General features: G+C 40.8%; 1 protein-coding gene across 4 annotated transcripts in view; it reads right to left on the bottom strand.

Moving 5' to 3' along the window:
• Window positions 1–13,777, bottom strand: part of SUPT20H (SPT20 homolog, SAGA complex component) — a 75,505-nt gene that overhangs the window by 45,278 nt on the left and 16,450 nt on the right. For all 4 annotated transcript variants that reach the window (XM_081315768.1, XM_081315767.1, XM_081315765.1 and 1 more), the window contains exons 8-16: window positions 11,897–12,013; window positions 11,742–11,795; window positions 9,048–9,187; window positions 8,240–8,396; window positions 8,097–8,153; window positions 6,872–6,943; window positions 3,078–3,226; window positions 1,434–1,466; window positions 616–733 (exon numbers count right to left, since the gene is read on the bottom strand). In XM_081315768.1, the coding sequence (XP_081171894.1) occupies window positions 616–733; window positions 1,434–1,466; window positions 3,078–3,226; window positions 6,872–6,943; window positions 8,097–8,153; window positions 8,240–8,396; window positions 9,048–9,187; window positions 11,742–11,795; window positions 11,897–12,013 (897 nt within the window). The remainder of the gene's footprint in view (window positions 1–615; window positions 734–1,433; window positions 1,467–3,077; window positions 3,227–6,871; window positions 6,944–8,096; window positions 8,154–8,239; window positions 8,397–9,047; window positions 9,188–11,741; window positions 11,796–11,896; window positions 12,014–13,777) is intronic.

Here is a 13,777-nt window from a genome sequence, read left to right on the forward strand (position 1 = left end):
GAGCTTAAATGGACTCCAGAAGATGGTAGAGGACAGGAAAGCCTGGAGGCATGTTGTCCATAGGGTCGCGATGGGTCGGACACGAGTTTGCAACTAACAACAAAAAAATTAAATAAGTTAAGATACAGGTTGTCATATTATTTTTATCAGAAATTGAATATGAATTTGTTTTCCAAGTTGCTAAAATATAAACAGAATCCTCCCAGCTCATCGTTTCATCTTTAAAACTATCCCAATTGTTTTAATCAATTAACCCCTGGACTTCAACTCACAGAATTCACCAGCCAATGTTGTTGCTTGGGAATTCTAGGCTTGCTCACAGCTCATTTCTTCCAAAGTCGGTAAAATGAGGACTCAGACTTTTGGTGACAATATACTGACACTGTAATGGAGCCTTATTGCTATTATGATTTAATTGATAACATACAGTACTTAATTTGTTACATTCTAGCACCAGATGATAATAATTCATCTATAAAAAATAAACAGGCAAAAGTCAAGTAATTAAGTCACTAATAAAAAGTGAATTTGCATATTTTTTTAGACAGGGCTTAAATGAAACTGTGATATTTTTAAGTGTACAAAGTTATCTTCTAATACCTAAAAATAACTTACTTCTAGTTCCTTCCCAGGAGAAAGTTGACTGACATGGATTGATCCACTTGAGTTATGAAAAATCTTCACAGGACATTTAGCTTCATTTTGAACCAACTCCTGATATTGGTTCACTACTCTATAACATAAGTAACATGTATTTCATGAAATTGCAGAAATTCTACCTAGATAATGAACAATAACAGAGTTCTGCTTATTTTTATATTTCTGCTATTAATTTCTATATATTCATAATGAAAGCAGTGTATTTAAGATAAAATGCTTACTAAAAGTATTCCCTGTGAAAGATATTCTACTTTTCTACACAATCGTATTTTAGGAACAAATTCTAATTTATCACTTTTCTTTATTCTGAGTTCAGTGTTTGAGTGGATTCCAAGAATAGCTCCTAAGTTTCTGTTGTTATTATATAATGGCAAGAAAAGCATGGATAACAAATGAAAGTAATTAAGAAATAGGCAGTTTGAAATACAAAATGTGTAATTTAATCAATAAAAAGATTATACCTATCTTTTAGAACTACACTTGCAGTTCTTTTGCTAAATTTTCTGCAAAACATTCCATACCACACTAGTGGACAACATACTAACATTTAACCCCAACATTGGGTGTTAACTCCAGAGCAAAACACAGAATAAGAGACACACTATCCTATTCTGAGGATGTATGCATTTGATGGGTGAGAAAGGTATATTCCTACTACACAAAGATCATTTCCAAGGAAAAGAACAAAGAAAACATAAGGCCAATCTGGGGAATTTTTGCAAGAGCAAAACCTAGCTCCTGTAGAAGCATGCAAATAATAACCAGATACTTACCTTTCTGCTTCTGACTTTGAGCCAATAAGAAAACTGTAAACAATATAATACACTAATTAAAGTTAAGTAAATATACAATATAGATTATATATGCCACATCAATTAAGCTGAACATACATGACGTTTGTGTCAATGCTACAAACATTGCATGTTTGAATCACTGAAGGGGGAGGGGAATGTTAACCTGGATATTTTGATAAGATAAGGGATGGCACACTTCAGACGGAAGTGAAACTTCGTATGTTAAACTAATTGGAGAATGTGATTCATGACGTGTAATTAAGGGAGGGAATTGGGTATGATATGATGTGTTCAGGGAAGGAGAATTCAGATTCTGGCATCCATCCATGAGTGCCGATGCTTCATTTTCATTATTATAGACTTTTTAGAATAAACAAGCATGGAATGTTCTTTGATCTGTCTTGTTAGTTGGAAACATGACAGTTTGCTTAACACGGAAGCCCAACTTCAAGCAGTTGGGTTGGGGGCAGCATGTCAGAACCTGACACTCTATATGCATTGGGGTTTCTGTTTCTTTTTGGGTTCTGCCAATCTTCTCAGTGGGGGAAGGGGAGCTCAGGGCTGCTACAGTGTATTTCCTTTGCTTTGTTCCTTGCTCTATCCTCTTTGATGTTTCTTTTGTGGGGTGAGAATGGAATGTGCCTCTGGCCATCTGCCTTATCTCTGGACCCCGAGAAAAAGTGTGGAGACCTAACAACTATGGAAGCGGTGCCTTATCGTTCCATTACCACAACATTTTCACACCTGTGGAGTGGCCTGTTTGAATTGTCTGGAGGGACAGTTGGGGTGGAGTTTTCATTGTCTCTTTTAAACTATTGATTCATGCGTGAAATTCTCAGATCCTGCCTTCTACTACTGCTGTTAACACCTTCCAATAAAAGTTTCTTTTGGAATGATTTTCGTTTCAAGAGTTCTGCTTTCTTGGGAGGTTTAATTGAGGCAGGTCCTTACACAAGGAATAATGGATTTTAGTTATTGTAAAGCAGATTCCAATTCAATGCTAGAAAGAGGGTCATAATAGTAAATGCTGTCCAATCAAGGTATGAATTAATCGGGAAGATGGTAGATTCCAAATTTATGCATATGTTCAAGGCAGACATCAGTTTGTGCTGCTTTAAATTGGATTTCAGTACTGATGTGGTGTTGAGCTTGGTGACTTAAATAGTTCCTTCCAACTCTATAATTCCACTATTCTGTGATACTATATAAATGCAAATACTAGCAAGTATATTGATATGCATGCACACAACATCTCATCTTTTGTGATCCACAAGGTGAAAAAGATATCCACTCCTGCAGTAAAACACTGTGGTTTAATGAAATGGAAGCAATCTTTATTCTAGAAGGCAATATGTGAGATCAAGGTCACCTAAGTTCATTCAACTAATCATATACTTTATTGGTATTCATACACAAACTATAATATATTATTATGTCCAATATTGTCAATGTTTACATTGGATTTTTTTCAATAGTCTACACAGGAATAGAGATACTCCACATTTTACAAGTCCTTTCTTTACCTGCTAGACATGCAAAGTTCTTTCAGCTCATATCAGCAAAACATGGTCTAAAGTTAACATCAATGCTTTTCTCTAAAACAGAAAGATTAATGTCACTTACTGTGATGGACTTTCATTATCCTCATCATTCTTAAGAGTTTGTATTTTACCATAGTACAATGGATTTCCAAGTGACTGAAAAATTGTCAATTTTGTTTTCTGAAAATGATTGCCATTTTCACATTCAAAGACATAATCATCTTTCATTTCCTATCAAATAGAAAAAACATTTATAAAAGCTATTAAACAACATATTTATGACATGCTTAGTCTGTTATACAGTTGTACAGAGAACAGCAAACTCTGGGATTCTTGAGAATACAAGAATCTTCATAAACTCTACTTAGACATGTTTAATTTGGTAATGGATAAGATTACTGTGTTATGTAAAAAAAGTAAATCAAACATCCTATTATGTATGTATCCTCTTATGTCCCCCTCCAAGATAACCTCATCCCACACTATGTAGGGCTTTAAAGATGACAACCAGGACCTTGAATTGAACTTGGAAGCAAATAAACAATGATTGTAGTTCCCTCAAGAGAGATGACACATGCACAAACCTAGACCTGCACAAAACCATAAGGGCCACCATATTTTAAACCAATTGAACCTTCCAGACACTTTTTAAGGGTAGCCCCAGGTAGAGCACATTACAGTCATCCAAACAGAGAGTCTCCCTATTCAGAAAAGGGAATAACTGGTCACAAAATGAAGTTGAGCAAAGGGTCTCCTAGTCACAGTTGCCACCTGCTCTTTGAACAAGAGCCATGAGTCCTGGAGGACCCCCAGATTATACATGGGGTCTATCTGGCATAGTGCAATTCTTACATCCCAACAGAGAAGGCAGTTGTTTCTTCTGTTGAAGTGCAAATGTTAAATTTTAATCTAGATCATTCTAATTCTACCAGTATCTTGTTCAACAAACCCATCCTCGCTATGCTGCTGGATTTTCAAGTTGAATACTTGTAAGTAGTGATTGCTTGGATAGGATTTCATCTTTTATATAAGGTAAGCTAATAATTTCAACACACTAATTCTTTTTATATTTATAGGTAAAGGTAAAGGTAAAGGTTCCCCCGCACATGCGTGCTAGTCGTTTCCGACTCTAGGGGCCGGTGCTCATCTCCGTTTCAAAGCCGAAGAGCCAGCGCTTGTCCGAGGACATCTCCGTGGTCATGTGGCCGGCATGACTAGACGCCAAAGGCGCACGGAACGCTGTTACCTTCCCACCGGAGTGGTCCCTATTTTTCTACTTGCATTTTTACATGCTTTCGAACTGCTAGGTTGGCAGAAGCTGGGACGAGTAACAGGCGCTCACTCTGTTACGCGGCACTTGGGATTCGACCCGCCAAACTGCCGACCTTCCGATCGACAAGCTCAGCGTCCTAACCCACTGAGCCACCGCGTCCCTTTTTATATTTATATTTATAAGCAGGGCTTTTTTCCTCATAGAACGCTCAGAACGGAGTTCCGGCACCTTTTTTGGATGGAACCTTGTAGGGTAGGCAAGGCAGGTTGTGTGACATGTGTGAGTTCCGGCACCTTTTTCTTTTACAAAAAAAGCCCTGTTTATAAGTGTTTCTGTACTAATATTAATGACTGAAATCAAAAGGGTATATCTTTGATTTGTTCATAAATATATTGTTTTTAAAATAAGAGACTTCCACTACCCTTCGTAGCTCTAGCCAACACAGAATTATCAGCAAACAACTAGCCAAGAACAAAAATATTCAAATTGACAGTTGGTCACAGCCAAATATTTCAAAGTACTAAGATGTCAGCTTACTCCTTTTTAACAGAATAGCAGAGTTGGAAGGGTCCTTGGATGTTTTCTAGTCCAACCCTCTGCTCAGGCAGGAAATCCCTTCTCTATATTTTGGGAAACAAAGTTGTCTGCTAGGTTTGTCAGGAACCTATTTGATCTTCCACTTGGTGCAGTTTTTCTCTCCCAGTTGATGTCCCATTATTATTGTGATGTGCTTCCTACATACCTTAGTTAACTGGCTAGCAAAAAGTTCATCTATTTCCTGTTTGATTATATACCTATGGCAATGTCATTCCCCCCCCCCTTTTATATGATCCAAATGCATTCAAGAGAGTTTTCATCATTGTACTCTATTTCTGTATAGATAATACCCATGTAAAAAAAAAATTGCCTCCAAAACAGGCACCAGGTCTTATTTTCGGGGGTGGTGGTGGTTTTTTTTATACTTCACCTCCAGCACTGACAGCCCCGCCTAACCAGTCCACTTCTACTGCGACCAAAGGAGCAGCTTCATTCTGCAGCTGCATTCCAGCCTGCATTTTACAGTCAGGCCTTCCCAGAAGGCCTCTGCAGACAACTACCAAGCTATGGATTCAATCCATAGCTCAGTTCTCACCCGCAAAGGTCTCTTGCAGAACCGAGCTATGGGTTGAATCCATAGCTTGGTTCTTGGCTGCAGAAAGGCCTGTGACTGAGAAATGCAGGCCTGGCTGCAGAAGAAGTGGGCCGGCGAGGAGACCTGGCTGCAAGGTAAGTGGGTGCAGAGCATGTGGGGCAGCTCCACACGCATATCCCCACCCTAACTTGATTTTTAGGTATGTGCCTCACCCCAAAACTAGGGCGTATTATTGGGGTAGGGCTTATATTAGGCCCACCCCCAAAAATCAAGCTAGGACTTATTTTCAGGATAGGCCTTACTTCTGGGGAAACACAGTAGTTATTTCTTATATAAAGTGCAACTCTATCTCCTCTTTTATTTGGTCTGTTTCTTTTAAATAATTTAAATATCTTTAGTTGTATATTCCATTTGTGGGTTTCAATCTATCAAGTTTCTGTAATGGCAACAATATAATATCTGCCCTCATGTACTTGAATTTTTAATTCCCCCTCTTTATACCTGATACTCTGAGCATTGGTGTATAGACATTTGAGTCCTTTTTGACTTACCCTATGTTTACTTTCTACATAACCTGTTTTGTATCTTGAGTTCCCCTACTTCCTTACCACCTGTCTGATTAGCGCACATGGTTTGGCACACTCTATCAAAAGCTTAGGGACGCGGTGGCTCAGTGGGTTAGGACGCTGAGCTTGTCGATCAGAAGGTCGGCAGTTTGGCGGGTCGAATCCCGAGTGCCGCGTAACAGAGTGAGCGCCTGTTACTCGTCCCTGCTTCTGCCAACCTAGCAGTTCGAAAGCACGTCAAAATGCAAGTAGAAAAATAGGGACCACTACGGTGGGAAGGTAACAGCGTTCTGTGCACCTTTGGTGTCTAGTCATGCCGGCCACATGACCACGGAGACGTCCTCGGACAAGCGCTGGCTCTTCGGCTTTGAAACGGAGATGAGCACCGGCCCCTAGAGTTGGAAACGACTAGCACGCATGTGCGGGGGAACCTTTACCTTTACCTTTTATCAAAAGCTTGATTTGCCTTGACAGCAAGATTTATATTCTTACCCGCACAATTATCTATGTTACAAGTACTTTTTTAAATTTTATTTTTATTTTTTATTGAAACATAAAGCTGTTAATTACAAAAGACAGGAATTGTCACTGTTGGACAACTGACTTTATTTTTTGACTGTACAGTATCTATAGTTCAGAGGCAATAGAATTCTGAACACAATAAACTGGTTTATTCTCACACTCAACAGCAGCTCCTACAAAATTACATTCTATTGCTAGGAAGTTGCATACTTGAAGAATTCACGAGATCAGTTTTCCCTTTTAATGAATAATTGAAAATGATCTTTAGAATTAGTCTCTAGTTGCCTAAATATAATCAGGAACAAATTATTCATTATACTGCATTTCCATTTTTTATAAAGAAATAGTTCTTGGAAATTAACTAAAAATATACTACCACTCACATGAATCGGCCAGACACTTGGTTGTGAGTCATCAGGTTTGATAGATTTTTCCACTTTAGCATATTTTTCCACCTTGAGAGATAAAAAAAAACAAATTAAAGTGCATGTCAGAATCCATTTTTATTTCATTTCTAACTATCTCTTCTGTGCAAAACCCAAATCTCACCCTCCCCTGGATTCTGCCATTCCCAAGGAGGAGAGAGAACAAGCAGGGGGTTTTATTGCTTTCACTTCCTTCCTCAAATGTAAACTTTTGTTTATTCCGCCTGCCTGCTATCCATCACAATATAATCAATTACTCTCTCACTAGGCATATCCCTCTTATCTTGCCGGCAGCTAGGAAAGGGGGTGGAAAGTGAGGAATGAAAGCCTCCGGAATCTGGGTTGTTTCTCTGGATGGAATGTGAGGGGGTGGAAATGATCCTGCTACGAATGGACTGCTGTGTCTCTTGTCCCACGAGGGGCTTACCACTTGGAGCTTGCCTCATCCGGAACTGACCGAAAAAACTGAGGGATGGGGTTTGCTTGGGAACACCTTAAAAATATTGATCAGTGGGGGCATTCTTCAGATCCTGTCTATTATGCCTGCTATCTCCTATTTCTTAGTAAAAGTTCCTACTTGGAAAACTTTGTCTCCAAGAGTCCTTCTTTCTTAAGATGTGGGCTGAAGTGGGTTCTGACAGTGTAAATGAATAAAAGCAACACTTGAATAAGGTAAAGTTAATAAATTATGCTTAGTTTTTTTAAAAAAAATAGTATCATACTGGTTATTTAAAGACATCTAATCAACATAGTTCAATCTCCTCTGGAGCCTGACAGACATGTAGCCCTATTCTAGCTGGGCCTTTCAACCCAAAAGAGTATCTACCCTGGATTAACCAGTTGATTATGTATAACTCTAATGAGGATTTTTTAAAGTTACTTGTAATTACATAGATTTTTAGAAATAGGAACAATAAAACATTCCCAGAAAAACTTTCACAACAAATTTACCAACATCATCAAAAGAATCCTTCATTTCTAAATTTTAAAAATATTCAATATTGACATCATCAAAATAATCCTTCATTTCTAAATATTAAAAATATTCAATATTTTAAATAACTACATAATTAGGCAATGTTTTTATTAGAACAAAATAGCAAGCAGGTTTAGGATTTCACTCAAACTTCTCCACTAGCTTGGATGACAGATGAAGGAAAGCTTGGTAAATCTGTAAACTTACATCTACTTCAAATGGTGCAGTCAAATAGCAGGGGTTCTGTTTCCACATATCAACACACTAAGGGGACAAAAATATATAAACAGCCATCAGGATAAATACATTTCACAAATGTATACTTTAAAAGATTCTTAAAATAAGCATACATTTCCAGCTTTGGAAATTTTGAGATCGTACTGTTGGCTTCCTCTCCTTTCCTTTCTTTTTTGTAAATAATCAAACAGCTTGAACTGTGGTGGAACGGTACTTTGAGACACCTCCTGCTGGTGATTCAGAGATGGCCTGGAATATCTCTTGAAACATCTATGAGATATTGCAAGATTAATATAAAGAAAACTAATATTCTGGAACACATTTATACACACATTTATAACCATGATTTAATAAGGTAGTTGTAAGGCTGCTATGCAATTCCTTTTAAGTCAAGAAAAGTAAGTCAACTGCAAGCTTATATCTTCAATGTATAAAACATATTTGTATTTAATTTTATAAATATACATTGATTTTGTAAATCTATTTACAACTCCTTTTGTGTAGTGGTTGAGATACCAGGCTAGAAACCAGGTGACCATGAGTTCTAGTTCTGCCTTAAACACAAAAGTAGCTGGATGACTTTTGATCAGTCACTTTCTCTCAGTCCTAGAAAGGAGGCAATGGCAAGTGACTACTGAAAAACCTTGTCAAGAAAACTGAAGGGACTAGTCCAGGCAGTCTCCAAGAATTGGATACTACTGAACAGAAGAAAAAAACTTTTATTTACTAATATAAGTTTACAATTGTATTGGACTTCATCCAATTTTTTCCCTGAAATATATTTACATTCACTGTTCTAGGTTATTGTATAGGTATAGGCTTTAAAAGTTATCTAATTTGAATGTAATCCACTTTTTTCCTAGTATAAAATAAAGCAATTTTTTTTGCAAAGATCCTCTAAAGATGAATATTTTCCAGTACCGTTTCATTGGGTGAGTGCTCATTTTCTGCTTATTATACAAAAGCCGGTTTGCTGTGCATGTAACAGCAACTGATGGATCTAGACACAGAGGTTCTGCTGTTGCCAGTATAAGTTGACTTTCTAATAGAAGTTTGTCTTCCTAAAACACAAATTCAGAAGATTCTAAAAGGGCAATAATTGATTAATGCTACATTTATATGCACATTTTTAAAAGTAAGTCCACTGAGGTCAATATATTTCATTTTCAATATTTATGTAGACAACAATTATTTCCATTCTTTTCAAATATGCTAGAGCAGTGATGGGGAAACTTTTTAGAGACCGAGTGCCCAAATTGCAACCCATGAGCTCAGCGGACTCATGGCAGTCGTGCTGGGCAGCAGGTGGCAAATGGCTGGTTTTGGCATGACGCAGATGTTTGCCATCTCGCATATTGCTGCTGCAATGCGGCTCGGCCAAAGGTGGCCATTAAACAAGTGGGGTAGGTTTCCTCCCCACCCGCTGTACAGATTGCCCTGCCGTTGCTTCCTTTTCCCCCATGCGCTGTGCAGATCGCACCACCACCATCTCCCCACCCACCACAGATCGCCCTGCCGCCATTCCCCCACCCTCCGTGCAGATTGTGCTGCCGCCGCTGGCCCCACACCCACCACGCGGATCGTGCTGAGTCCCTGCCACCCACCCACTGCATGGATCGCCCTGCCGCTGCCGTTCCCCCCACCCGCCACACGGATTGCACTGCCGCTGCTGCCCCAACCACATAGATTGCGCCACCGCTATTCCTCCCCACCCACCGCACAGATCACGATACCACTGTTCCCCCCGCCGCACAGATTGCCCTGCTGCTGCAATTTCCCCCAGCTGTGCAGATTGTGTTGCTGCTGCCACACCCACAGCGTACATCGTGCTGCCCCTCCCCCCCACAAACTGCATGGATTGTGCTGCCGCTGCCCCACCCACCGCATGGAATGCCGCTGCCACCCCCACCTGCCGCACGGACTGCCCTGGCGCCACCCCTCCACCCGCCGTGTGGATCACACAGCAGCCGACCCCCTGCTACATGGATCACGCTGCCGCCATTCCCCAACTGCCGTGCAGATTGTACGGCTGCTGCCATTACCCCCAACCACCACACGGATTGTACTGCCACCGCTGCCACTTAGAAAAGGCCTTTTCCAAGCTCTGGAGCTCGCTTCATGGCTGTGGGGCAATTTTGCAGCATGCCAGTGGCCCAATCTAGGCTCCAGAGGCCTGGAAAATGCTTCTGCTGCACGGATCTAGGTCTGCAGAGCAATTTTGCGCTCTCCCCCACGGCCGATCCAGGTGGCAGAAGCATTTTCCAAGCCTCTGGAGCTCACATCCTTGGCTACGGGGTGATTTTGTGGCACACCAGTGGCCTGATTCGGGCTCCAGAGGCCTAAAAAATGCTTCTGCCGCCCAGATCGGCCAGGGCAAAATTGCTCTGCAGTCTTAGATGCGAGCTCCAGATGTAGGGCTGCAGAGCAATTTTGTACTCTCCCCCGTGGCTGATCTGGGTGGCAGAAGCATTTTCCAGGCCTCTGGAGCCTGGATTGAGCCACTGGCATGCCACAAAATTGCCCCGCAGCCATGGATACGAGCTCCAGAGGCCTGGAAAATGCTTCTACCCACCAGATCAAGGGATACAGAGCAATTTTGCGGGGGGGCCCACGGCCGATCCAGGCAGCAGAAGTATCAACTCAATTTGCCATGCTTGGAGGAGGAATGCTGCCTATGACTCCAAGAACATCATCCCCACTGTCAAACATGGAGGTGGAAACATTATGCTTTGGAGGTGTTTTTCTGCTAAGGGGACAGGCCAACTTCACTGCATCAAAGGGACAATGGCGGGGCCATGTACTGTCAAATCTTGGGTGAGAACCTCCTTCCCTCAGCAAGGGCATTAAAAATGGGTCGTGAATGGTTATTCCAGCATGGCAATGAGCCAAAACACACAGCCAAGACAACAAGTCTCTCACTGTTAAAATAAACCTACTATTAAAATTACAGACTGATCATTTCTTTGTCAGTGGGCAAACGTACCAAATCAGCAGGATGTCAACGTTGTGACAATCCTAATTGAAGCCATTTTTCACTTTCTCTTTGTTGCCACTTAATTAGTTAGAAAAAGAAGGGGGGGTAGTTCTCAGTTAGCCAAAACAATTCACATGTAAGGGAACCAAGGTCGATGCTGATAACATTTTGGCAGGCTGGAGCAGCTGGGAGGAGTGCCCGCGTTTTCTAACAATTGGTGAATGTGATTTATGACAGCAATTTGGGGTGGGAAATGTAGCTTCCAACTCTGTAACCTAGGGGTGCTGTTATGTTGTAGCCAAATAAAAATGTTCTTTAAGGAAGAAATTATTGCCTTGAAGTTCTTTTAAATGGTCTCATCTATTGGAACCATGACACAGGGGATCAAATAATTTTTCCCCTCACTGTATATTTTTGGAAAATTGGTTCTTTTTTCTAACATGCTAGTTTTCATTATGGAAGAACATTCCATCATAGTCCAAAAGCTTGCTATTTGAACAGAATTTGCTCAGTGATTTACTGAATAAGCTAATACCGATCTTAAACCAGAAATATAGCTTACACCAAAAATGTATCTTAGATCAGAAATTTCTGGACGACCAGCCTATAATATCACAAGGCTTATATAGCTTTGTTTGTACCTGTGTCCACTTGTGGTTGTCACTTGTAATGGAATGCACATCACAAATCAAGGTCTAGAAAAAAGGAGGGTAACCATTTATTATGAAATACTGACATAAATAAAAATTCATCAAAGCTGCAGCAATGGCAGTTCTTGAAAGCATGAAGAGTTTACCTGCATTGTTGGGTGCAAAAGAATGTGCTTGCTTTGATATGTTGGAGATTTTAGATTGCCAGACTGTCTATAGTCACGTATTTCTGTTATGACACACCCACAATGGAAAATATTAATCTGTTTAAAAATAAACATAAATAAAATTACACAATTATGTTTTTTTCTATATACTTGGTTTAGGTTAGTCTAAAGAAAAGAAGAAATAGGGGGGACATGACAGCAGTGTTCCAATATTTGAGGGGCTGCCACAAAGAAGATGGGGTCACATTATGCTCCAGACGGCAGGACAAGAAACAATGGTTGGAAACTGATCAAGAAATCATGGGCACTCCATCACTGGAGATTTTTAAAAAGAGGCTAGACAATCACTCATCTGAGATGGAATAGATTCTCCTGCTTGAGCAGGGGGCTGGACTAGAATAGGGCTTTTAAACTGGTGGTACACGTATCACTTGTGGTACATTAACACATGGCAGGTGGTACGCAGCCCTGCCTAGCCAAGTGTAGTGGGGGAAGGAAAGCGCCAGCACAGGCAAGGACTTACTGTGAGAGTCCTCCGGAGCTGCAGAGTGGCTGGGGCGAGGCAAAGGCCCCAGGCTCACTTCTGGCTTACCCTCCCCCATGAGAAAGGAGGAGGACGAGGGGGGTGGAGACAGGAGAGGCTATAAAAGGAGGCAGTTTGGGTGGGAGAGGGAGAGAGAGAAAAAAAAAGAAGCCGCCTTGGGAGGAGGTGAAGTCAGCTCTAGCTGCACCGAAGGGAAAGAAGGAGTAGTGGGGGGGGGGGAGGAGAAGAGATCAAGCAGGCCAAGCAGACCGGCCATGAGCTGATCTACAACTTCTGTGGCAGCCACCTGTGCTGGCAGCAACAAACAGGCAAGAAATGCAGCAGGAGAAGAGGTCGCTCTCCATGAGGAATGAAGAAAGGCAGTATCAGCTGGAGGTGAGACACAGAGGGAGGGAGGGAGGGAGGGAGGGAGGGAGGGAGGGAGATGGAGAGTGGAAGGATTCTTTTGTGCTTTTGTGACTTTGAAGTTCTGGGATTTGTGCAATGTAAGCTTTGTGTTCTTAAGGAGTATTTGGCAATTTTATTTGGCTGATGTCTTGTGTTAGATTCTATTGCTCTGCTATTGTTAGCTGTAAGTTTTGCTGCAATGGATTTGGTACTCCCATCTCTTTAAGAACTTGCCACAGTTTGTTGTGATCCACACAATGAAATGCTTTAGCATAGTCAGTGAAGCAGAAGTAGATGTTTTTCTGGAACTCTCTAGCTTTCTCCATGATCTAGTGTATGTTGGCAATTTGATCTCTAGTTCCTCTGCCTCTTTGGAATCCTGCCTGTACTTCTGGTAGTTCTCGATCCACATACTGCTGAAGTCTAGCTTGTAGGATTTTAAGCATAACTTTACTAGCATGTGAAATGAGTGCAATGGTGCGATAGTTTGAACATTCTTTGGCACTGCCTTTCTTTGGAATTGGAATGTAAACTAATCTTTTCCAATCCTGTGGCCACTTTTGAGTTTTCCAAATTTGCTGGCAAATTGAGTGTAGCACTTTTACTACATCTTTTAAGATTATGAATAGCTCAGCTGGAATACTGTCACCTCCACTACCTTTGTTGTTGCTCAGCTTTCCTAAGGCACACTTCACTTCACATACTAGGATGTCTGGCTCGAGGTCAGTGACCACCTCATTGTGGTCTATTCTATTCTATTCTATTCTATTCTATTCTATTCTATTCTATTCTATTCTATTCTATTCTATTCTATTCTATTCTATTCTATTCTATTCTATTCGTCTAATGTAGTGTTTGGTATCTGAGCAACATTTTCCTACTGTCAAGACTGATTTGCCCTTTCACCTACATTTTCTCCCTTACTCATG

This window comes from Vipera berus (genome assembly GCF_964194415.1).
Source record: "Vipera berus genome assembly, chromosome: 2".
Lineage (NCBI taxonomy): Eukaryota > Metazoa > Chordata > Lepidosauria > Squamata > Viperidae > Vipera > Vipera berus.